Here is a 25,542-nt window from a genome sequence, read left to right on the forward strand (position 1 = left end):
TTTGGACACACCTACTCATTCAATGGTTTTTCTTTATTTTTACTATTTTCTACATTGAAGAATAATAGTGAAGACATCAAAACTATGAAATAACACATATGGAATCATGTAGTAACCAAAAAAGTGTTAAACGAATCAAAATATATTTTATATTTGAGATTCTTCAAAGTAGCCACCCTTTGCCTTGACAGCTTTGCACACGCTTGGCATTCTCTCAACCAGCTTCATGAGGTAGTCACCTGGAATGCATTTCAATTAACAGGTGTGCCTTGTTAAAAGTTAATTTGTGGAATTTCTTTCCTTCATGCTTTTGAGTCAATTAGTTGTGTTTTGACAAGGTAGGGGTGGGATACAGAASATAGCCYTATTTGGTAACAGASCAAGTCCATATTATGTCAAGAACAGCTCAAATAGTTMTATTTTTGTTTCATCAGACCAGATGACATTTCTCCAAAAAGTATGATCTTTTTCCCCATGTGCAGTTGCAAACCATAGTCTGGCTTTTTTATGACGGTTTTGGAGCAGTGGCTTCAGGTTATGTCAATATAGGACTCGTTATATAGGACTCGTTTTACTGTGGATATAGGTACTTTGTACCTGTTTCCTCCAGCATCTTCACAAGGTCCTTTGCTGTTGTTCTGGGATTGAGTTGAGTATCTGGAGCATCAGCATTTGTAGGTTCGATTTTAGGCTCAAAATTGCCAGAAACAAAAAACCTTCTTCTGAAACTCGTCAGTCTRTTCTTGTTCTGAGAAATGAAGGCTATTCCATGCGATAAATTGCCAATAAACTGCAGATCTCGTACAGCTCTGTGTACAACTCCCTTCACAGAACAGCGCAAACTGGCYCTAACCAGAATAGAAAGAGGTGTGGGAGGCCCTGGTGCACAACTGAGCAAGAGGACAAGTACATTAGAGTGTCTAGTTTGAGAAACAGATGCCTCACAAGTCCTCCACTTGCAGCTTCAATAAATAGTACCAGCAAAACACCAGTCTCAACGTCAACAGTGAAGAGGCGACTCCAGGATGTTGGTGTTTCGCTGGTACTAAACCATGTAAGGAGCACAATCCATGGATACAAAGCTAGCTGGCTAGCTAGCTACCGTCTCTGTAAGTTTGCTTGACGTACTAAAAAGTAATAGAAACAAGTTGAGAAAAAAGTAACTAAAAGTAATGTGTTCTATTATCTTCTGACTGATTTTGTATCTCCTGTCTTGAATTTAGAAGTTCTTTCTGACGATCTCCCAAAATAAATGTGATTTMTTTGACAAGATGTTCAGTCAGTGAATCAGGCTGGATCAAAATTACAAACCATTTATCGACTGCAAATTGACCTGCAAGAAACAGATATAATATTTGACTAAAACATAATAATTTCAAAACTTGCTTTCATTTGTAAACCTTAAGATTTGTCGCTGTATTATGCGTGGGAACACTGTTTCTACTAGCGATGCCATATGGTTTCCAGTAGCCAAGCCGACTCACCCTAGATGTGGTCCGCCATTGACCAGGTCAAACACCTGAGCAGGGTTGAGGAGCTGCTTGAAACGTCGTAGGAATTTAACCCCTTGGTTGTCTCCACTCTTGGAGTTGACAAAGACCAGTAGAGGACTGGCGCAGGACGGGGGACAGGTGGCCTTCCAGAAGCCTGAACACAAATACACCAAAAAACTGTGATTACATGAATGAATGGATGAAGAAGTGAGTTTTATTTAACTAGGCAAGTCAGTTAAGAACAAATTCTTATTTTCAATGACGGCACAGTGGGTTAACTGCCTTGTTCAGGGGCAGAACAACAGATTTCGACCTTGTCAGCTCGGGGATTCGATCTTGCAACCTTCCGGATACTAGTCCAACGCTCTAACCACTAGGCTATCTGCCGCTCCATGAATGAAGGATTGAATGACTGAATGGATTAATGAATGGATAGATTAATGAATCTGTGCTCAAATAGTAAGAGTACTAGCCAATTATAGTAGTAAATAAAATGCAGACGTGATCTGATCTATTGTAGATGAACTATTGTAGATGGTGATACACTGTAGATAGGACAGGAGCAATTACATGTATAATTGTTCATCTCTACCACATTCATCGCGTTGTTTATCACTGTCAAATACACTGGTTAATCCAAAATGTATTAACAATGTCCAGACTCTGAGCCGTGTCACAGTGACTAATAGAAGGGATGTGGGAAGATGAAGAGATGAAAAGAAAGAGAGATTCTGCTATCTGCTGTACTGGATCACCCATTAACTACTGTATCATAACACCCACACACTGCAACATCATTGAGGCATCAAAGTGTGTGTGTGTGCGTGTGTGTGTGTGTGTGCGTGTGTGTGTCACAGTACTGAGTCAGGCTGTGCAGTTGTGTGTGGCATGTGCGGTATTAGCACACATTCTAAGCAGGAGACACACTGTGGACAACGAGCCTGTGCGTTTATAGGATTCATCATATGGCAGATTGATACGCCGCCTATGTGTCAACATTACTCTGTGTGAAAAGGCTTTAAGTTCTGAGTGAGTGATGTTCTGTATGTATGTAATGTATGTATGTTATGTAGTGTATGTATGTATGTATGTATGTATGTATGTATGTATGTATGTATGTGTGTATGTGTCTGTGTGTGCGTGCGTGCGCGTGCTTGCGAGGGGGCGGATGGTGACAGTCCCCAGGGGTGCTGCCATCCACACTCTCATTTTCTCTTCCTTCACTCTCTTTCTGTCATTCCTTTCTCCCTCTCTCTATCCCCCTCATTTTGTCTTTTGCTCTCTCCATCCTCCACATCTCTTTGCTTCTCTTCTCTCTCTATCATTATTTTACCCTTCTCATTTTGCCTCTCTTCTCATTCCATCTTTCTATCCCTCTCTCTCTTTCCCACCTTCTCTCTCTCTCTCTAATCTTGGCAGCGGCGGAGCAGAGATGGGAGAGGAGAGGGGGAGGAAAGTCACAACGTTTCAGCACGTGCCACAGTCAGCTAGCAGCCAATTAGATTAGAGCCCTCTCAAGCCTGCACTGGGGCGAGGGCAAATCCTGGCATGTGGAGGGGGGAGGGGTTGAAGACATTGAAGAGAGGGAGAGGAAGATATTTGGAAGAAAGAGGAGAGGAAAAGAGGGAGAGGGGAAGTCATGGTGAGAGAAGGGAGGGAGACATGGGGATATATGGGGAGACAGAGGGGGAGGGGCAGAGATAGAGGGGGAGAGAGGGGCGGGAACAGAGCGAGGGAGCTATAGGAGCGGGAACAGAGAGAAGGAGATAGAGGGGCGGGAACAGAGAGAGGGAGCTATAGGAGCGGGAACAGAGATAGAGGGAGATGGAGGGGCGGGAACAGAGATAGAGGGGCGGGAACAGAGATAGTGGGAGATAGAGGGGGAGTAGAGGGGCAAGTAGAGATTTTTGTAGCTCAAACTCATCTCATTTCTCATCCAATCATCTCTTTATTCTTTTGATCCTCCTTTCTTCTTCCACACCTTTCCAAGTTAGTCAATATGATCACCCTCAGAACGACTCTGTGTTAGTGTGTGTGTGTGCACCTGCCTGAAATATCTATTTTATACACCCGTCAATACAATACCCACGCACAATTTCCTGACACGCGCGCACACACGCACACGCACGCACACATACACACTGGTGGGAGCAAACGAGAGTGTATAAATTCCACACCAGAAGGTGATATTAGTATTAGAGTGAAAACACTCATATTTACATTCCTCTTCCATAGTTTCCATCACATGATACTGCTTTATACAGCACCATAATATGGGTTGTGTTCATTTGGAACCAAAGGGAAGAAAGGGGACTGAAACAGGAAGGGACTACCTGGACTTATCCTATTAGAAATGCTTATTTCCTCAGCAAAACATTAAACAATTATTTCCATTATGCTCCCTAATGAATAAAACGCTGGGATGTATATGTATTTGTGTGTGTGTGTGTGTGTGTGTGTATGTCTGGAGAATGATTAATTTCTCTCTGTTTTAATCATCCCCAGGTCAATCTGAGAGGAAATTAGCAAAGCCAATGAGGTGACTCCTTTATAACATTGATCTGCACTGCAATTCACTCCACTTTCCACCGGTCAGTAATACATGTTTTATTGAAGAAAAAGGATTGTCATTGAGAACTCTCATTCTCCATTTGGGTGTAGAGACATCCTATGTGACTACACTATTCTGTAAGCCTTTCCAAGAAGGTGTGTAATGCAATATGGCCCGTAGTAATGAAGTGTGTGTGTGTGTATGTTTATGTGTGTGTATGTGTGTACCATCCGAGTCGATGCTGTTGAGAGCAGTAGGAGGGATGATGGAGACTTTACACTGGCCCAGGGGACATTTCCTGGGGTACAAGTCCATACAAGCTGTGTGTACCTGCGAAAAAAACACAGAGTTTGTGTTAGAACACACACACACACACACACACACACACACACCACACACACACACACACACACACACACACACACACACACACACACACACACACACACACACACACACACACACACCACAACACACACACACACACACAACAACACACACACCATTACACACACACTCACCATGGCTTTGCACCAGAGGCAGCGCCAGTCCTGCAGTCGGAGCACGCTGCCACAGGTCTTGTCACACACGGCACACTTGGCACTAACAGGCAGGTTCCCCTCCAGCCACTGGTGAGGCATGGCAATCTACAGGACAGAAGGAGAGAGTCAGTCAGGTACAACGTTTATCAGGGGTAGAACTATATTATTCTATTTTCTACCTTCTCGTGCCATCTGTTGCTGACACACACAAGTATGTACACAAGGACACACACACAGATATACAGTGCCTTCGAAAAGTATTCAGACCCCTTTTTCCACATTTTGTTAAATCCTCAGCAATCTACACAAAATACCCCATAATGACAAAGCGAAAACAGGTTTTTAGAAATGTTTGCAAATTTCTTACAACTAAAAAACAGAAATACGTTTGGAAAGTCACATACCTGTCTATATAAGGTCCCACGGTTAATAGTGCACGACAGAGCAAAAACCAAGCCATAAGGTCAAAAGAATTGTCAGTAGAGCTCCGAGACAGGATCGTGTCGAAGCACAGATCTGGGGGAGGGTACCATTCTTAAATGGAAGAAGTTTGGAACCACCAAGGCCGCCCGGCCAAATTGAGCAATCTGGGGAGAAGGGCCTTGGTCAGGGAGGTGAGCAAGAACCCGATGGTCACTCTGACAGAGCTTTAGAGTTCCTCTGTGGAGATGGGAGAACCTTCCGGAAGGACAACCATCTCTGCAACACTCCACCAATCAGCCCTTTACGGTAGAGTGGCCAGACTGAAGCCACTCCTCAGTAAAAGGCACATTACAGCCCGCCTGGTGTTTGCCAAAAGACACCTAAAGGACTCTCAGACCATGAGAAACAAGATTCTCTGGTCTGATGAAACCAAGATTGAACTCTTTGGCCTGAATGCCAAGCGTCACGTCTGGAGGAAACCTGGCAACATCCCTACGTTGAAGCATGGTGGTGGCAGCATCATGCTGTGGGGATGTTTTTCAGCGGCAGGGACTGGGAGACTAGTCAGGATCAAGGGACAGATGAACAGAGCAAAGTACAGAGAGATCCTTGATAAAAACCTGCTCCAGAGCAATCAGGACTTCAGACTGGGGTAAAGGTTCACCTTCCAACAGGACAACGACCCTAAACACACAGCCAAGACAACGCAGGAGTGGCTTCGGGACAAGTCTCTGCATGTCCTTGAGTGGCCCAGCCAGAGCCCGGACTTCAACCTGATCGAACATCTCTGGAGAGACCTGAAAATAGCTGTGCAGCAACGTTCCCCATCCAACCTGACAGAGCTTGAGAGGATCTGCATAGAAGAATGTGAGAAACTCCCCAGATGCAGGTGTGCCAAGCTTGTAGCGTCATACCCAAGAAGACTCAATGCTGTAATTGCTACCAAAGGTGCTTCAACAAAGTCCTTAGTAAAGGGTCTGAATACTTATGTAAATGTATATTTCAGTTTTTGATTTGTCATTATGGGGTATTGTGTGTAGATTGATGAGGGGGGGGGGGAAACAATTGAATACATTTTAGAATAAGGATGTAACGTAACATAATGTGGAAAAAGACAAGGGGTCTGAATGCTTTCCGAAGGAACTGTACATGAATACACACCCACACACTCACCCCATCCTCGTCTTCGATGATGTCTTTCCCTATGGAGGCCAGTGTGGTCCATTTGCAGTTGTTGGTGGCCCTGACGGCACACCGCTTGTGAGCTTTGAATTTACACACTGGAAAACAAACGCAAACAACAAACACACCTCGTTAGTCTGGTCAACAATAGCAACAACATAGAGCATCATGTTCAACACCACAGTGAGAGAGGTTGATGAGAATGGGTTTACCAGAATGGTGTATAAACAGACAGAGGAGAGGTGTTTGGTGAAAATGTGCTTCAGTCCCCAGTTCTAACCCTGCCTGACGAGTGTGTCTCAAAATGCACAACGAGAGCAGGGACTGTCCAGTGACTGAGCCCCATCCTAAGCTTGCTCTCTCTGTCATTTGGTCATTTTGCCATATCTGCCTGTGTGTTTAACAGAAAGAGGACCAGAGCCAATCTTAATTCTAGCCCCAGCCCTTTGTGCCTGTGTGCTTGCGTGTGAGCCCTTACATACAGCTCCATATGCCTATAGCCCTCTAATGTCCTGGAGGATTACAGTATTACAGCCATAGCTCTAAATCACCCTGGCAATACCAGCAGGTTCACACAACGACAATGATGTTTTAATGTCATATACACCGGATAATTACAGTGAAATGTTTTACAGGGTCAGCCAGAGTAGGAAGATGCCCCCGGATCAAACTGGGGTTAGGTGCTTTGCTCAAGGGCACATCGACAGATTTTTCACCTTGTCTGCTCGGGTATTCAAACCAGCGACCTTTCGGTTACTGGCCCAACCGCCAGGCTACCTGCCGCCCTGCCGTACAGTATCATGGTAGCACTTAATTGTACCCTACTGAAATTGCCCGATTTTTATGAGGTAAAATGGTAATTATACAGTAATAGCCTATGAAGCAATTTTTTAGGGGTTTGACAAGCATAGGCTTGTACAATTGTGTTTGAATTAGTTTTGAATTAGGTACCAGAGAGTACCTATTGTTACCGCACACCAAAATAATGCACATTTTAGGAACCACTGCATCAAAATAGATCACCACTCACATCACAGGGAATGCAAGTGTCAGAGGCACGGAATATACCGCCTGTATCCCTGTCACGAGCCTACCGGCTGCTCAAAACAATGTGAACTGTGAAACCCAATTCTGTATGCATGAGAGGAACCTGAGTAAGAGAGGGACTATGTAACATACTGTTGTGGAAAACTCCAAATTCTGCCACCACAATACTATACATCTATGCATACAGTCTATAAATGAGGGCCAGCCTGTAAGGCACTTATTGTGCGTGGCTTTGTATAAGAGCGGTCTGCTAAATGTAGACTGAATACTTTATATCTCGTCACCACAGTTAGTGGAGAAAGCCCATAATGGATACTGAAAAGATATATAAACATAACATGTCAAGTGTTGGTCCCATGTTTCATGAGCTGAAATAAAAGATCCCAGAAATGCTCCATGTGGCAAGAAGCTTATTTCTCTCAAATGTTTTTCACAAATTTGTTTACATCCCTGTTAGTGAACATTTCTCCTTTGCCAAGATAATCCATCCACCTGACAGGTGTGGCATATGATACTGACTGGTTTTCTGATCCACGGCCCTACCTTTAAAAAAAAAAAAAAGATCTGTGACCAACAGAATGAAATCCATAGATTAGGGCCTAATGAATTCATTTCAAATGACTGATTTCCTTATATGAACTGTAACTCAGTGAAATCTTTGAATATGTTGCATTTATATTCTTGTTCAGTGTATGTATATTCATTATAGATGAGGAGGCACTTATCAGCCAACCATAAAATAACTGGACTTGGAAAGTTCCACTATAGAAACAACACGCAGATGCAAACACATGCACCCATGCAGGCACGTGCGGACACACAAACACACACCGAGACTAATTGGCCAGTGTCACCACTTGTCATTGGCAGACTGTGATAAACATTGTGTTCTCTTCAAGTCGTGAAATGTTCTACTAAATGCATTTAGAGTTAGATTAGAGAAACATTGATTGCAGACGGATACGAGATGTTTGTTTTGAGAGAGATCGTCTTCCTGGTTTCAGTCTGTTTGTAGCCAGAGGATGGTTGGGGAGGTGTGTGTGTGACACATACATCAATTCCTATCGATCGTCCTGTGCAGGAAATCGAAGTAAAACATAAGCAGCTCTGATTGCTGTGAAACCGTCTGTCTAGCTGTTCTCACCACTTAAGAATCTCTCTCACACACACACACATACACACACACATCAAGCTGTGTCTGTACAGTAGGTGTTGCATTATCAGTTGAAATATAGAGATCAGCACATGGTCCAATGTCCCAAAAAGGAGACAAAAATAGTGAAAGCAATGTTCTTTACAAAAGCGTTCTTCCATGAAGCCACAACAATGCAATCAGAATGAATCACAAGAAGCTAATGATCCGATACCCTAGACAAGGCAAATTCAAATCTGGACCTGGAAGCCAGTTCCATTTTGGATTTTTATCTTAACCCTCTAATCAAGGACTGAGGCGGAGAGGGAGAGAGAGACACCCTTTATTAGACTGTCTGACGGCCACACACACACAGCCTCTGAATATTATGACTCAATATGTTCTTCTCCCTAACAGATGAAATATCCCTTGTGCTGTTGTCTGCCCTTGTTAATGTGTGTGCAATGTTGTGCTATTGCCATAGGTCTCTCTTCGTGTATCATGGTGGCATTGCTCCTGTAAGTTGCTCTGGATAAGAGCATCTGCTAAATTASTAAAATGTCAACGTAAAATTATGTATCTGTGCTGTTGCCAAGTGTGTTCTGTCTATGTTGTCCGTCTTGTCTTTTAATCCCTGCCCCCTGCCCCACAGGAGGCATTGTAAATAAGAATTTGTTTTTAATTTACGTTAATGGTAAAATAAATGTTATATATACAGTACCAGTCAAAAGTTTGGACACACCTACTCATTCAAGGGTTTTTCTTTATTTTCTACATTGTAGAATAATAGATAAGACATCAAAACTATGAAATAACACACATGGAATCATGTAGTAACAAAAAAAGTGTGAAACAAATCAAAATATATTTTAGATTTGAGGTTCTTCAAAGTAGCCACCCTTTGCCTTGATGACAGCTTTGCACACTCTTGGCATTCTCTCAGCCAGCTTCATGAGGTAGTCACCTGGAATGCATTTTAATTAACAGGTGTGCCTTGTTAAAAGTTAATTTGTGGAATTTCTTTCCTTCTTAATGCGTTTGAGCCAATCAGTTGTGTTGTGACAAGGTAGGGGTGTTATACAGAAGATAGGCCTATTTGGTAAAAGACCAAGTCCATATTATGGAAAGAACTTTGAAAGTTTCTTCAAGTGCAGTCGCAAAAACCATCAAGCGCYATGATGAAACTGGCTCTCATGAGGACCGCCACAGGAAAGGAAGACCCAGAGTTACCTCTGCTGCAGAGGATAAGTTCATTAGAGTTAACTAAACCTCAAATTGCAGCCCAAATAAATGCTTCACAGAGTTAACGTCATTATTTTCAGAGGAGACCTGGCATGATCAGGCCTTCATGGTCGAATTGGCGTGCAAAGAAACCACCACTAAAGGGACACCAATCAGAAAATAGACACTTGCTTGGGGTCAAGAACATGAGCGAAAAGGACATTAGACCAGTGGAAATCTGTCCTTTGTCTGCATGAGTCCAAGATTTGCGGATGATTCGGTTCAACGTCTTCGTCATTGTGAAGAAGGATAAAGCAGAGTAGGTGGTGTCCCACCGTGAAGCATGGAAAGTAGGTGGGGTGATGGTGTTCAGGCCCTGAACGTAGAGATCCTTTTTTATTTGGTTTCCGGTCAGTGAGTTTGGTTGGTTCATATGTCGGGTCGTTGTATTTGTTTTGGCCGGTAGTACTTGAGGTTCTATGTTCGGTTGTCTCACTATCTGTAAAAGATCTTGTTCTTACTGCTCATGCTCTTTGTGACAGCCGTGTGATGGGTGTCTGCACTTCAGAGGCAGCTTCTATGTTGTCTCTGATTGAAAACGCCGATAGTGTTAGGTAGCCATTTTTTTCCGTTGAGTTGTTGGGTTGATTATTTTCGTTTAGTGTATTCAGTCACCTTACAGAACTGATTTCGTTTCGTTAGCCGCTGTTGATATTTTTGTTAGAGTGTTCTCATATTTTTACTATAATGTATTATGAATACTTACCACGCTGGCACCTTAGGGCCTCTTCTCCTTCAATCCCCGATTAGTTCGTTACAGATGTGCGGTGGTGAGTGCTTTAGCTGGTGACACAGTACATGATTATTTAGAATTTCGAAGGCACACTTAACCAGACATGGCTACTCAGCTTTCTGCAGCGATACGCCCATCGCCATCGCGTTTGCGCTTGAGACTATTATTATTTTTCACAACAGGACATGGCCCAAAACACACTCCAGGCTTGTGTTAAGGGTTCTATTTGACAAGGAGAGTGTGGATGGAATGCTCATCAGATCCTGGCCTCCACAACACCTAACTGCAATCCAATTGAAGATGGTTTTTGGATGAAAGTGGACGCGCAGAGTGAAGGACAAAGCAGGCCATCAAGTGCTCAGCATATATGGGAACTCCTTCAAGACTGTTTGGAAAGCATTCCTCAGAAAGCTGGTTGAGAGAATGCCAGAGTGCGCAAAGCTGTCATTAGGGCAAAGGGTGGTTACTTTGAAGAAATTAAAATAATGTTTTGATTTATTTTTAACACTTTATTTGTATAAGCTTTGATGCCTATGTGGTTATTTCATAGTTTTTGATGTCTTCACTAATTATGTTCTACAATGTAAAATAATTTTGTAAAAATAAAGAAAATCTTGAATGAGTAGAAGTGTCAAAACGTTTTGACTGGTACTGTATCTAATGATTCATACCTAACAAGTGTCAAATGCAGCACATGAAGTTTAGATAGAAAAGAGTGTGAATGAGCGCAACTGCCACTGTATTAATGCATATGTTGAGGAATCTTCCCTGTGTTTGAGACTGCTTCTCAAATACTATCCACACTAAGCTGTAAAGTGAAAAGTAATACCCACCAACCATTTTTATACAGTACTGAATATTTATTGAAGACCACTTTTCCTGGTTTTCATATAAGGAGCCTGTGAGTGAAACAGACAATCCATAATGAATCTGACAATAATGAGTTGAACCATCGACTCTAATATACAATTAAGCCCTAAAAATAGAGCGTTTCACCACTCCATCCTGCAAAGTGCGTGTGTGGTGTGTCTGTGTGTGTGATATGGTGTTTGTGATCCTGAGTGCTAACCTTCCACATAAATCTCGAACCAGTAACAGCTAAGGTTACATGTAAGAAAGACTGCAGATGGGAGAGATAGAAAATATGCTAGGGTTACGTGTATGGAGCAGTCTATGATCCACATCCACACGCCACCACACCCACACAGCGTGGGCCACAGATTACCCCAACACGCTACACCTGGCAACACACACCCACACACACACACACACAACAAGCACAAAACAGCACCAACCACAATCACACACACAAAGGATGGCAAGCGGCACACAATCACACCCATACACAGCCTTTTGAGGCCATGCTTCAAGGAGGAAGCCCTTTATTTCAGAGCAATTAATGGGTTATCATTAGCCTCTCACAGTAGGCTAGCCAGCAAAGAGGACACTACAACATCTAGGACAAATTGTACGCTCTTCTCAACCCACAACTTATTTCTCCAGCGAATACACCAATCCCCTATCATTCAGCTCCTGCACAGCTCTGCCCTACTATACTATACATAATCGATCCGGAGGGAAACAAAGCATAAAGTAGTATTGAATGGATACTTAAATTGAACTGCCCCCAGCCCTGCCCTACTTATAGACCTATTCTCTGGATGGTGTGGGCTTGTTGCGACTTTATACTCCACAGGGAGGGAAGAGGAATAAGTAAGTAAGTCCTATTCCCCATTGTATTATTCCCCAGTCTTATATCTCCACTCCCCTCCACCTGTCCAGGACTGATTGAAACTACCACAGCCCAAGAGGGACACACAGCACTAAGGCAAACACAGAGCAGTAGCATGCTTCTCGCTGGTCCATGAATGAGTAGATGGAGAGACGTGGGAGGAGGGATGGACAGATAGTTGAGGAGGAGAGGTGTTAGGAGAGATAAAACAGAGATGTGTGTGTGTGAGAGAATCTTACCTTCGCAGGACAGGCCGTGGGAAGTGACGCCAGAGAGGCTGTCTCTACAGACGTTACAGAAGGTGGGGCGTGCATGGGAGCAGGCATACCAGTTGTGCATCCCTGAGAAATGTTCCACATTAAACTGTGCTGTCTGRCAAACGAGAGGTTAAATCAGGTTGGCAACACCAGGATACACATTCAGGCACTAGACTTTACACATTAGGCTCCATTTTGCTCATGTTAAAAAACACAGACTGAGAGAAATAACCATAACATTTGGAAGACAAAATGGCACAAAATACCTTAAAGGCATAGTGCAGTCAACAACGTGATTTCCTGTGTTTTGTAGATATTTCTACACTATGAGGTTGGAATAATACTGTGAAATTGTGGAAATTATGATAATGCCCTTTTAGTGTAAGAGCTGTTTGAAAAGACCGCCTGAAATTTCAGCCTGTTTTAGCATAGAGTTTTGGCCTTCCATGGTAACATCACCATGCGGTAAATTAGTTAACAGTGGTGTAAAAAGTACCTAATTGTGATAACTGAGTAAAAGTATAGATACCTTAATAGAAAGTTACTCAAGTAAAAATTAAAGTCACCCAGTAAAATACTACTTGAGTAAAAGTCAAAAAGCATTTGGTTCTAAATATACTTAAGTATTAAAAGTAAATGTAATTGCTAAAATTACTTGCTTCGAGGCAAGCAACACTGAAGCATGCATGATAGCAMCAATTTTTCCGGACGACTGTGTGATCACGTTCGCCGTAGCCGATGTGAGCAAGACCTTTAAACAGGTCAACATTTACCAACATTTACATTTACAGGGCCAGACGGATTACCAGGACGTGTACTCCGAGCATGCGCTGACCAACTGGCAAGTGTCTTCACTGACATTTTCAACCTGTCCCTGGCCAAGTCTGTAATACCTACATGTTTCAAGCAGACCACCATAGTCCCTGTGCCTAAATGACTACCGACCCGTAGCACTCACATCTGTAGCCATGAAGTGCTTTGAAAGGCTGGTCATGGCTCACATCAACACCATCATCCYAGAMACCSTRGACCCACTCCAATTTGCATACCGCCCCAACAGAACTCCATCAAGACTGTTGGAAAAGCATTCCTCACGAAGCTGGTTGAGAGAATGCCAAGAGCGTGCAAAGCTGTCATCAAGGCAAAGGGTGGCTACTTTGAAGAACCTCAAATCTAAAATATATTTKGATTTATTTAACACTTTTTTTGTTACTACATGATTCCATGTGTTATTTCATAGTTTTGATGTCTCGTGTGTAGAAAATAGTTTCTACAATGTAGAAAATAGTAAAAAATAAAGAAAAACCCTGGAATGAGTAGGTGTATCCAAACTTTTGACTGGTACTGACATATTACCTCAATGACCTGGACTAACCTGTACCCCCACACATTGACTCGGTACCGGTACCCCCTGTATATAGCCTCGTTATTGTTCATCTTTAGTTTTTTACTTTAGTTTATTTAGTCAATATTTTTCTTAACTCTTATTTTTCTTAAAACTGCATTGTTGGTTATGGGCTTGTAAGTAAGCATTTCACTGTAAGTTCTAAACCTGCTGTATTCGGGCGCATGTAATAAATAAAATTAGATTTTCATTTGAATTGCGTGCAACGCATTTTCACACCATTTACTGAAACAAATATTTCTCAAAGACATAGTTAAAGAAAAGTTACAAATTGCTTTCCACGAATTGCACTGCAGTGTACACTGTACGATGTTTTTGCACAGCTCAGTTCTCTTTGGGGTGAGCAAAACAGAGCCTATACACAAGCATTTTACACAAACATTTGCAAACATTGACTTAATTTGACATTCTTTAACTGTACTTTATACAATCATTTCATACTTTTACAATGTAGATTAGAAGAAAGCTTTAACCATAATTCAATAAACAAAATCTTTACCTAAAGGGATAGTGTGACATTTTGGCAACTACTTGATAGCAGCTTTGTAAGACTAGAAATGGTCAACCTCTAGAGTAGTTAGAAGGATTTTTCCCTGCTTTTGAGAGGAGCTAGCTAGTTGTTCCTGGAGACAATCATTTAGCAATGGCTCAGAAACTACATTCAAACTGCACACAGAGATATTATCTGACTTTGGGTAACTAGAAAAAGCACTTCATTACCAAAATGTCCCATTATCCATTTAACATAAGCTTTTGGATTCATACCACACAGACAAACATACCATCTATCCTTCCCCCCCTATTAGAATTGTAACCGGTGGTTCCAACATGGGAGTATAGTTTTCTGAATCTGTAGCTCTACTCTATTGCTCTGGAGTGCTACTGCATTGCAGAGGAGAGGAGAGGAGAGGGGGCAGAGATGGAAACAATCTTATATCATCTTTCATTCCCAAATCAAAGGCATTAATATGCAGTGCTGGCACTCTACCGTATATTCTTTATCTACCTGGAGACAAGCATTGCAGTCAACCACTATCAACAGTAATATGTTTGTCACGGCAAAACATTTCAAAAGGATCATTTCTAGACGGCAATGCTGTTATAATCATCTTGATGTTTGTTAAGTTGAGATTTTACAATGATTGTTTTTAAGCATGAATATCAAAGAGCCACTCTTATTGTTCTGTTGTAATAACATGAATTGGTTCGTTAGAGAGGATACGGCTGTTGTGTGTTTTTCACGGGAAAAAAACACATGAATTTGACATGTGATCACGTTTCATGTAATCTCATGTGAGCACGTRATTTTATGTGAAGTTAATGTGATAACATGTGTCAACATGTAAAAGGAACATGTACTAATATGAAACTGCATATGTGAAAACATCATCTAGTGAAACAAATGTGACAAGATGGAGATGAAGAAGTTTCAACATGTGGAACCATGAAACTACAGGTGACATTTGAACGTTTTTCACATGTAAAACCGCAAATTCGATTTTCACATGAAGGTTTTCACATGTGAAGGTTTTTCACGTGAAGGTTTTCACATGTGAAACTGCACATTTCACATGTGAAACTACACATTTTAATACAGGTGAACATATGGTTTCACGTGAACAACTAACTGACCTCACGTCTCTTGTTTTCACACGTGGATATTTCAGCTCCACATGTGAAAACAGCTATTTCACATGTGAAAATGTGATATCACAAAAGTGTGATTGCACATGTGAAAATGCACATTTCACAAGTGTTTATTTGTCAGGAAAGTAATTAAATGGTATGGAGGTTTAAGGTAAGTGGTACGCTGTTCAGATAAAATAGTGTAAACATCTGTAATCAATACAATTATATTTGACATGGTCACGTAGTGCTGAATTTTCCATATGACCCCACCTGGGATTTGAGCTCTCAACCTCTGGATTTGGGGTACGCTGATCTTTCTGCTGCGCCACAAAGTGCTCTACAGATTCATTACCTATACATTACCATTCATTACCATTACCTATTCATTACCTATATTACCTATACATATTTGCTCTTAGGTTAATCTGACTATTCTATCATCATTGATGACTTATTTCAGAAATTTGAGGGTTTCCTGTGTAGTTGTCTAATGTTTGTGGGGTATACAGTGCATTCGGAAAGTATTCAGACCCTTTGACGTTTTCCACATTTTGTTACGTTACAGCCTTATTCTAAAATGGATGAAATAGTTTTCTTTCCTTATCAATCTGAACACAATACCCCATAWWGACAAAGCAAAAACAGGTTTTCAGATATTTTAGCAAAATTATTAACAATAAAAAAAAAATCAACAATAAAAATAAATCAAGTATTCAGACCCTTTACAGTACTTTGTTGAAGCACCTTTGGCAGCAATTACAGCATCGAGTCTTCTTGGGTATGACGCGTCAAGCTTGGCACACCTGTATTTGGGGAGTTTCTCCCATTCTTCTTTACAGATCCTCTCAAGCTCTGTCAGGTTGGATKGGGAGAGTCACTACACAGCTATTTTCAGGTCTCTCCAGAGATGTTYGATCGGGTTCAAGTCCGGGCTCTGGCTGAGCCACTCAAGGACATTCAGAGACTTGTCCCGAAGCCCCTCCTGCGTTGTCTTGGCTGTGTGCTTAGGGTCGTTGTCCTGTTGGAAGGTGAACCTTTGCCCCAGTCTGAGGTCCAGAGCGCTCTGGAGCAGGTTTTCATCAAGGATCTCTCTGTACTTTTCTCCGTTCATCTTTCCCTCGATCCTGACTAGTCTCCCAGTCCCTGCCGCTGAAAAACATCCCCCCAGCATGATGCTTGCACCACCATGCTTCATCGTAACGATGGTGCCAGGTTTCCTCCAGATGTGACGCTTGGCATTCAGACCAAAGAGTTCAATCTTTGTTTCATCAGACCAGAGAATTGTGTTTCTCATGGTCTGAGAGTCCTTTAGGTGCCTGTAGGCAAACAGCAAGCGGGCTGTCATATGCCTTTTACTGAGGATTCGCTTCCGTCTGGCCACTCTACCATAAAGGCCTGATTGGTGGAGTGCTGCAGAGATGGCTGTCCTTCTGGAAGGTTCTCCCATCTCCACAGAGGAACTCTGGAGCTCTGTCAGTGACCATCGGGTTCTTAGTCACCTCCCTGACCAAGGCCCTTCTCCCCCGATTGCTCAGTTTGGCCAGGCAGCCAGCTCTAGGAAGAATCTTGGTGGTGCCAAACTTCTTCCATTTAAAAATGATGGAGGCCACTGTGTTCTTGGGGACCCTCAATGCTACAGAAATGTTTTGGTACCCTTCCCCAGATCTGTGCCTCGACACAATCCTGTCTCGGAGCTCTACGGACAATTCCTTCAACCTCATAACTTGGTTTTTGCTTTGACATGCACTGTCAACTGTGGGACCTTATATAGACAGGTGTGTGCCTCTCCAAATCATGTCCAATCAATTTAATCTAAATCAAGTTGTAGAAACATCTCAAGGATGATCAATGGAAACAGGATGCACCTGAGCTCAATTTCGAGTCTCATTGCAAAGGGTCTGAATACTTATATAAATAAGGTATAATTTTTTTTATTTGCAAAAATGTATCATTTGTCATTATGGTGTATTGTGTGTAGATTGATGAGAGAAAAAAWKTATTTAAAACAATTTTAGAATAAGGCTGTAACGTATCAAAATGTGGAAAAAGTCAAGGGGTCTGAATACTTTCCGAATGCACCGTGTTAATGTTACTCCTGAATCACTGTGATTAATATAATAGCTTTTCTTGAGTGTATTTGTAACAAAGCTGAGATTTACTTTGAAGTCCAAAGTGTAGGAATAAAGGTGAAATGTGTTATTGACACAGACATGGTGGCGTAGCAGGAATATTGGAATGCCGTAAACCAACAGGTTATGACTTCAAATCGCAGGTGAGGACATGTTGAATAATAATGACTATATAAATAAACATAAACAATGTAATCATGTACACTATATATATATATATATATATATATACACACACAAGAGAATGTGGACACCCCTTCCAATTAGTGGATTTGGCTATTTCAGCCACAACCGTTGCTGACAGGTGTATAAAATCAAGCACACCGCCATGCAATCTCCATAGACAAACATTARCAGTAGAATGGCCTTACTGAAGAGTGACTTTCAACGTGGCACCGTCATAGGATGCCACCTTTTCAACAAGTCAGTTCATCAAATTTCTGCCCTGATAGAGCTGCCCCGGTCAACTGTAAGTCATGTTATTGTGAAGTGGAAATGTTTAGGAGCAACAACAGCTCAGCCACGAAGTGGTAAGCCACATAAGCTCACAGAATGGGATTGCTGAGTGCTGAAGGCATGTAGTGTGTAAAAACCGTCTGTCCTCGTTTGCAACACTCACTCCCGAGTGAAGCAACGTCAGCACAATAACTGTTCGTCGGGCGCTTCATGAAATGAGTTTCCATGGCCGAGGAGCCGCACACAAGCCTAAGATGACCATGCGCAATGTCAAGCATTGGCTGGAGTGGTGTAAAGCTCTCCGCAATTGGACTTAATGCTACCTGCCCCAATGCATAGTTCCAACTGTAAAGTTTGGTGGAGGAGGAATAATGGTCTGGGGCTGTTTTTCATGGTTCGGTCTAGGTCCCTTAGTTACAGTGAAGGGAAATCTTAATGCTACAGAATACAATGACATTCTAGACGATTCTGTGCTTCCAACTTTGTGGCAACAGTTTGGGGAAGGCCCTTTCCTGTTCAGCATGACAAGGCCCCCGTGCACAAAGTTGGTTTCATGGTTTGTCACCATTTCATGGTTTGTTGAGATCGGTGTGGAAGAACTTGACTGGCCTGCACAGTGCCCTGACCTCAACCCCATCGAACAACTTTGACATGAATTGGAATGGCGACTGCGAGCCAGGTCTAATTGCCCATTATCAGTGCCCGACCTCACTAATGGTCTTGTGGCTGAATGGAAGCAAGTCCCCGAAGCAATGTTCAAACATCTAGTGGAAAGCCTTCATAGAAAAGTGGAGGCTGCAGCAAAGGGTGGACCAACTCCATATTAATGCCCATGATTTTGGAATGAGATGTTCGATCGAGCAGGTGTCCACATACTTTTGGTCATTTAGTGTATGTCAAAGTGTGTCAAATATGTAAATTGTAAACCCTATAATTGTGGGAGGTGTCGGGGACATCCAAATGACACATTTTTGTTTGCAGGGCATCACCTGTGAAATCTCATGTGAAATATAGCCATATGTGAAACAACATTTTGAAACATCATCACGTGTGAAGTGTTCCAAAGCCACATGGTTTCAGATGTGAAAGGTTATGTGACCAAATGAAAATCCACATGTGAAACTTCATGTTAAATATCATCACGTGAAGTGTTCTAAAAACCACATGGTTTCACATGATTTCACATGATTGCAAAACATGTAGAAATTTAACATGTGAAATCATGTGTTTTTTCTGTAAGGGACGACACACAGAGAGTAAGGAGAGAGGAGACAGACACTAGCTGGTAAAAACCTGTTAAGCCTGCCTGTATATACAACACTGTTTGTGTACGTGCGTGTGCATGTGTGTATGCCTCCTGTGAGCTGGGCAGCCACGACCACCCTTAGTGGGTGAAATAGATGTTCCAGTCCACAGCACGCTACAGAGCACGGGACCGACTGAGTACACTACCCTGCACTATGCTGCACTACCCTGTGCTACCCTGCACTACACTACTCTGTGCTACCCTGCACTACACTACCCTGTGCTACCCTGCACTACACTACTCTGTGCTACCCTGCACTACACTACCCTGCCACTCACACACATCTCCAAAATAAACAATAGAAACATAGCAATATTACAACAATATATAACAGCAAAATAACTGCCATCTAAACAGCAGAAACTGACATCATCATAAGCCTCCACGGTAAACCAATGCTCAGATCAAAGATCTATTGTTTTCTGCAACACCCTGCATACCACCTCTCTCCTTCCCATTCCATCTCCTCTCCTTTTCCCAATTATCTGCTTCCCCCTCTCTCCATGCCTCCCCTCTTATTCTCTCCCTCTTTCTCTCTCGCTCTCACACAGGCAGTGGATCTGTTGCTATAGAGAACAGGGAATGGATCGGGTCTTACCTCGTAATGCTCTCTGGACTGGACGGACTTCAGCGAGCTGATCCAGTCCTCCATCTCTTTCCTGTTCTCCGCGCAGAGGATGAGCCTGCGGAATGGAGTGATCACCTGGATGGATAGATGGATGGATGGATGGATAGATGGATAGAGAGATGGAGAGACAAGGATGATGAGTGTACGGACGTCTCCTCTGCCTAGCCTCTGAGCCGGCGGGAGATCCGCTCTCCGTCTTTAAGAGGGGAGTGAGGACAAGCCCCCTCCCTCGCTTTCTCTCCCTCTTTCTCTTAGGCGCTCACGATCTGCCTCGCTCTCGTTCCTTTTCCCCGCAACATTTCCTTGCGCTAGCTTGCCCTGTCTCTCTCTCTTTCTCAGCCCCCTCAAACATGTCCTCACTCTTTCCCTTATCACTTATCCCCCCTCCCTTCTCTCTCTCTCTGTCTGCCCGCTCACACTCCCTCTGTTTTGAGTCTGAGGCGAGGTGACAGGCGGAGTGCCTTGGTAAAGGCCGAGAGCCCATCGCCCCCTCCTCCTCCTCTCTTTCCCTCTCTCTCCAGGCTGAGGGAGGGAGGGAGGGAGAGGCTCCCAGTAGACAGACAGACAGACAGAAAGACATTACAGACACAACCCTTTCAACATTCATCACTTATTCATCACTCAGTCTTATCTTCTATCGCTTCTCTATCTCTCCCTCCTCTCTTCTTTTCTCCCTCTGCCTTATTTCTTTCTCTTCTCTCTCTCAGTCTTCTCTATATCCTCTCCTATCTTTTATCCCTAACCATTTTCTCTCCTCTCTCTATCCCCCTCTTCCTCTCGCTGTTGTCCTTTTAGGTAGCGATAGAGGGGGTGTTAACACGGCTGACAAGGATTCAGTGCTGGGAGACTCGAGGCAGGGGGTCCACACAGCAACACGCAGCAACACACACAAACACTTTCTAATAAAGATGACCGTAACACACACGCACACACAAACACTGCAACAAAAAACCTCCAACCCCCAAAAAGTGCCACACAACACACTAAAACGCCTTCTAACAAAGCGCACATGCATACACCCACAAATGCACGCATACACCAATTTAGATCTATTTGTATATTTTCACCTGATAATTACCCAGTCTCTGTCACAGTGCCCACCCACACTCATCCCTCCCTCCCTGTGCTATCCATCCCTCCTTCCCTGTGCTATCCATCCCTCCCTCCCTGTGCTATCCATCCCTCCCTCCCTGCATCTCAGCAGCTGTGTCCAGGTCTGTCTGCCCTGTGGACCAGCAGCATCTGAAGCTCTGAGCCCATTACCAGGAGTGGAAACATAGCCGTTAGCTCACACACACCACACACACACACACACTCACTCACACACTCACACACTCACACCATTGTACTAGAGCAGTATTTTCTGCAAGAAATCTACAGTAACTATAATGCATGATGACATGTAAAAGAATAAGACTGATGCCATTTGTCAGCCATATTGTCTTCTCCATTAGGAGACATGGACAGTTACAGCTTCACGGGTTCAGAGCAGATCCAACTGCTTTTCCCTGCGATGTGACTGTTGCCGTTGTGCGTTGTAATGGTGTTGTTGTGGATGAATAAATCATGTCGTGATAAAAGAACGGATGTGTCCACAGACAGACAAACAGCTCCACACGGCGGCTCTCTGTCTGTCTGACGGATAAAAGAAACACCTGTGCACGTCACACACTAACCTCACTGACCACTCTGTGTGTGTTGCGGTGTGTGTGGGTGTGTGTGTGTGTGTGGTGTGTGTCTTGTTAGATATAGCTGGCTAATTAGACCAAGCAGAACAAGCCTTCCCGCCTTTGGGACAACGCCTCCCATTGTTAGAGTGGAGACAAGACCATCTCGTCATTATATACAGTATCTCTGGTAACAACTAGAGGTGAACTAATCTGCTGATTTATTCTTGTGGGTTTTTCGTTGCATGCAAGTTTGCATGTTATCTCCCGTTAGTTGCACTTTAAGAAATCCGGTGGTAATGTGTAGCACTGCGCTACGTTCTGCCTGTTCCCTGCAATCGACCCCTTCTTTCTCTAGGATTAGAGTGACCTGATGCTGCAGGGTTACATAGAGAGAGAGTGTGTGTGTGCGCGTGTGTGTGCTTGTAGGGGATGAAGGATGGTTGCCTAGGGAAACTGGAGTGTGTTTCTATAAATAGCACTGGAAACTCTTGAGGGAGAGAAGTTCCCTGATGAGCCACCTCAGGCTTAGGTCAAAGGGCAGATGAGGAGTGTTGAGGTGTGTGGCGATGGTTAAGGGAGCAATTGAGCAGGAGTGTGATGCCGGAGTCTATCCGAAGGAAAGAGAGAGGAGATCACTCTGCAAACTAGTCATCTTGTGTCCCTACGTCCTCTATGCACGTCCTTGTGACAGCTCCTCTATCCGCCGCAGCTGTCCCAGTCGCCTCTAGCACCGCTGGTCCAACTCCGCTCTAGCACGCTGTCCCACTCCCTCTAGGCACGGCCGTGTCCACTCCTCTAGCACGGCTGTCGCCACTGCCTCTACTGTCGCAGACGCCACGGCCGTCTGGGGATCCGTCAATGTCCAAGCTCCACGCTCGCTAGCACGCTGCCCCAACATGGCCTCTCAGGCGGCGGACGCTGGTCGGCAGCGCGCGTCTAGCACGCTGTCCCACTCCCTCTAGTCACGCTGGTCCACTCCCTCTAATGACCACTGCACGCCTGGTCTCAGCTTTCCTCTGCACGCTGTCATCCCTGTCCGGATCTCCCCTCTATCACGCTGTCGGCCACTCCCTCTAGCACGCTGTCCCACTCCTATACTTCAGCTTCCACTCCCTCTAGGCATGTCCCACTGCCCCCTATATGCACGCTGTCCCACTCCCTCTACAGCGACCCGCTGTCCCACTCCCTCTAGCACGCTGTCCACTCCTCTAGCACGCTGTCCCACTCGTCCCTCTAGCAGCTGTCCCACTCCCTCTAGCAGCGTGTCCCACTCCCTTAGCCGCTGTCCACTCCCTCTAGCAAGCTGTCGGGTCCCACTCCCTCTAGCAGCTGTCCCATCTCGCCTTAGTCAGCGTGTCCACTCCCTCTATCGAGCCTGTCCACTCCTCTAGCACGCTGTCCCGAGCTCCCCCTCTAAGCACGCTGTCCCACTCCCTCTAGCACGCTGTCCCACTCCCTCTAGCACGCTGTCCACATCCTCTAGCACGCTGTCCACTCCCTTAGTGCAGGCTGTCCCACTCCCTTAGCAGGCTGTCCCACTCCTGATATCAGTTCCCTAGACAGCTGTCCATCCCTCTAGCACGCTGTCCCAACTTCCCTCTAGCACGTGTCCCACTCCTCTAGCACGCTGGTCCCCTCCCTCTAGCACGCTGTCCCACTCCCTCTAGCACGCTGTCCCATCGCATCTCAAGCTAGCGCTGTCCCACTCCACTCTAGCAGTGTCCCACTCGCCCTCTAGGCACGGCTGTTCCCACTCCCTATATCACGCTGTCCCACTCCCTATATCACGCGTCCCAGCTCCTATAGTCACGCTGTCCCACTCCCTATATCACGGCTGTCCCACCCCTCTATCACGCTGTCCCACTCCCTATATCACGCTGTCCCACTCCCTTATACGCTGTCCCACCCGCCTCTTAACCTCACCTCGACACTGTCCACCCCCTCTTCACGCTGTCCCACCGCCCTCTATCAGCTGTCCGCACCCCTCTATCACGGCTGTCCACCGCCCTCTATCAGGGGCTGTCCCACTCCTCTAGTCAGGCTGTCCCATCCTCTATCAGGGCTGTCCCAGCTCCCTTATGCAGGCTTGTCCCGACTCCTCTATCACGCTTGTCCCACTCACTCTATCGATCGCTGTCCGCAACTCACAGTCTATTCAGAGCGCTGTCCATCCACTCTATCACGCTGTCCGCACTCCCGTATACACTTCGACGCTGTCCCATTCCCTACTACTGCTACGATGTCCCAGCTCAGCCCCCTGATATCACGCGTTGTCCCACATCCCTCTATATCACGCTGTCCCACTCCACTCATACTACGTCACCGCTCGTCGACACGCCGCCTATAATCCGCGCTGTCCCCACTCCCTCTATCGCGCTGTCGCACTTCCTCTTATCGCGCGCTGTCCACTCCTCTAGCCACGCTGTCCCACTCCCTCTATCACGCTGTCCCCACTCGCCTCTATCACGCTGTCCCACTTCCGTCTATCACGCTGTCCCACTCCCTAATCAGCGCTGTCCCACTCCCTCTAGTCACACTCCCTCTATCACGCTGTCCCACTCCCTATATCACGCTGTCCCGACTCCTAGTAGCGGTCCCACTCCCCATAGTCACGCTGTCCACTCCTATCTCGACGCTGGTCCCACTCCCTAATACGACGCTGTCCCACTCCATACACGCTGTCCTCACCTCCCCTATTATCACGCTGTCCATCCCTATATCACGTCTGTCCCATCCCTATATCACCGCTGGTCCCATCCCCTATATCATGGCTGTCCATCCCCTATATCTGCTGTTCCCATCGCTCCTATATCATGCTGTCCCAGTCCCAGGCACAAACCACCTGGCACAGACCATCACAAGCTTTTCAACTCGAAGACACACAGGACAGGACAGAGACTTGGAGACAGACGACAAGATCAGATGAAACTGCTTGTATTCATTAACACTAACTGTGGTCTGAAAGCTCATCGCTGCTATGCACTTTACCGCGCCACTCTTCTCTCACTCTTTCTCTACCATCTGAGGAGAGAGTGTGTTGGCGCGTCGTGCCTGAATGGTGGAAGCCTGGTCTCTCCCCTCTTCGGTGTGTGGTGTGTGTGTGGTCGTGTGTGTGTGTGTTGTGTGTGTGTGTGGGTGTTGTGGTGTCTCCCCTCACTGCCAGCAATCCCTCAGCGCTTGGGAACAAACAGCCACTACACCACTGTCACATGGAGGGCGGCACTGCTCTCTACGGTCACGGCTCTCGCACCCAACAGACACATACCACACAAGGTGAAGAAGCCCTCCTTAATTAAATGCACCCCAGGGGTTCAGGCATTTGCGACATTCCCCAAAGGGGAGGAGAGCAGAGTGAATACCGCTGTCCCAAAACACATCCCCATCTCACCTGCCCCAGATCCCTTTCTCTCCCCCCAATCCTTTCGCAACCGCTCCTCCCGCAATCACCCCCTCTCGTCCCCTCCCACATCCTCTCTCCTCCATCCCTTTGCCCACTCCCAATCCTTGCGTCTCTCCAACCCTCGTTCGTCTGCTCAATCCCGTCCCAATCCTACTCCACCTTCACCACCCTTCTGTCTCTGCTCCCTCACCTCCATCCCCTCTGTTCCTCTCCTGTCCACCGTCCCCCACTGCCCCAATCCCTTCTCTTTCTCTCCCATCTTTTCTCCCCCCTCCACTCCCTCTCCCCTCTCCGCTCCCCTCGTGGCTATTGTTTCCGAACTCCTCTCTCCCTGCCCAATACTCCTTTGTTGCGTGTTCGTCCCTCCTGGGGCCATATTCCCCCTACTCTCCCTCCAATCTCCTCGTCTCCCCTCCCAATCCCTTTCTCCGCTCGCCTGCCAATGCCCCTCTCCCTCCCCATCCTCTCTCCCCTTCCAATCCCTCTCTCCCCTTCTGCCAATCCCTTGCTCGTCGCCTCGCGAGCCAATCCCTCTCTCCTCCCAAT

The 25,542-nt window shown here is 45.1% G+C and overlaps 1 protein-coding gene across 1 annotated transcript in view; it reads right to left on the bottom strand.

Annotated features, from left to right (window-relative positions):
• Positions 1 to 25,542, bottom strand: part of dgkh (diacylglycerol kinase, eta) — a 74,580-nt gene that overhangs the window by 20,341 nt on the left and 28,697 nt on the right. The window contains exons 5-10 of the mRNA XM_070437527.1: positions 19,897 to 20,001; positions 12,356 to 12,488; positions 6,183 to 6,289; positions 4,566 to 4,691; positions 4,272 to 4,374; positions 1,485 to 1,647 (exon numbers count right to left, since the gene is read on the bottom strand). Coding sequence (XP_070293628.1) covers positions 1,485 to 1,647; positions 4,272 to 4,374; positions 4,566 to 4,691; positions 6,183 to 6,289; positions 12,356 to 12,488; positions 19,897 to 20,001 — 737 coding nt within the window. The remainder of the gene's footprint in view (positions 1 to 1,484; positions 1,648 to 4,271; positions 4,375 to 4,565; positions 4,692 to 6,182; positions 6,290 to 12,355; positions 12,489 to 19,896; positions 20,002 to 25,542) is intronic.

The sequence above is a fragment of the Salvelinus sp. IW2-2015 genome, linkage group LG36 (genome assembly GCF_002910315.2).
Source record: "Salvelinus sp. IW2-2015 linkage group LG36, ASM291031v2, whole genome shotgun sequence".
NCBI classification, from domain to species: Eukaryota; Metazoa; Chordata; class Actinopteri; order Salmoniformes; family Salmonidae; genus Salvelinus; species Salvelinus sp. IW2-2015.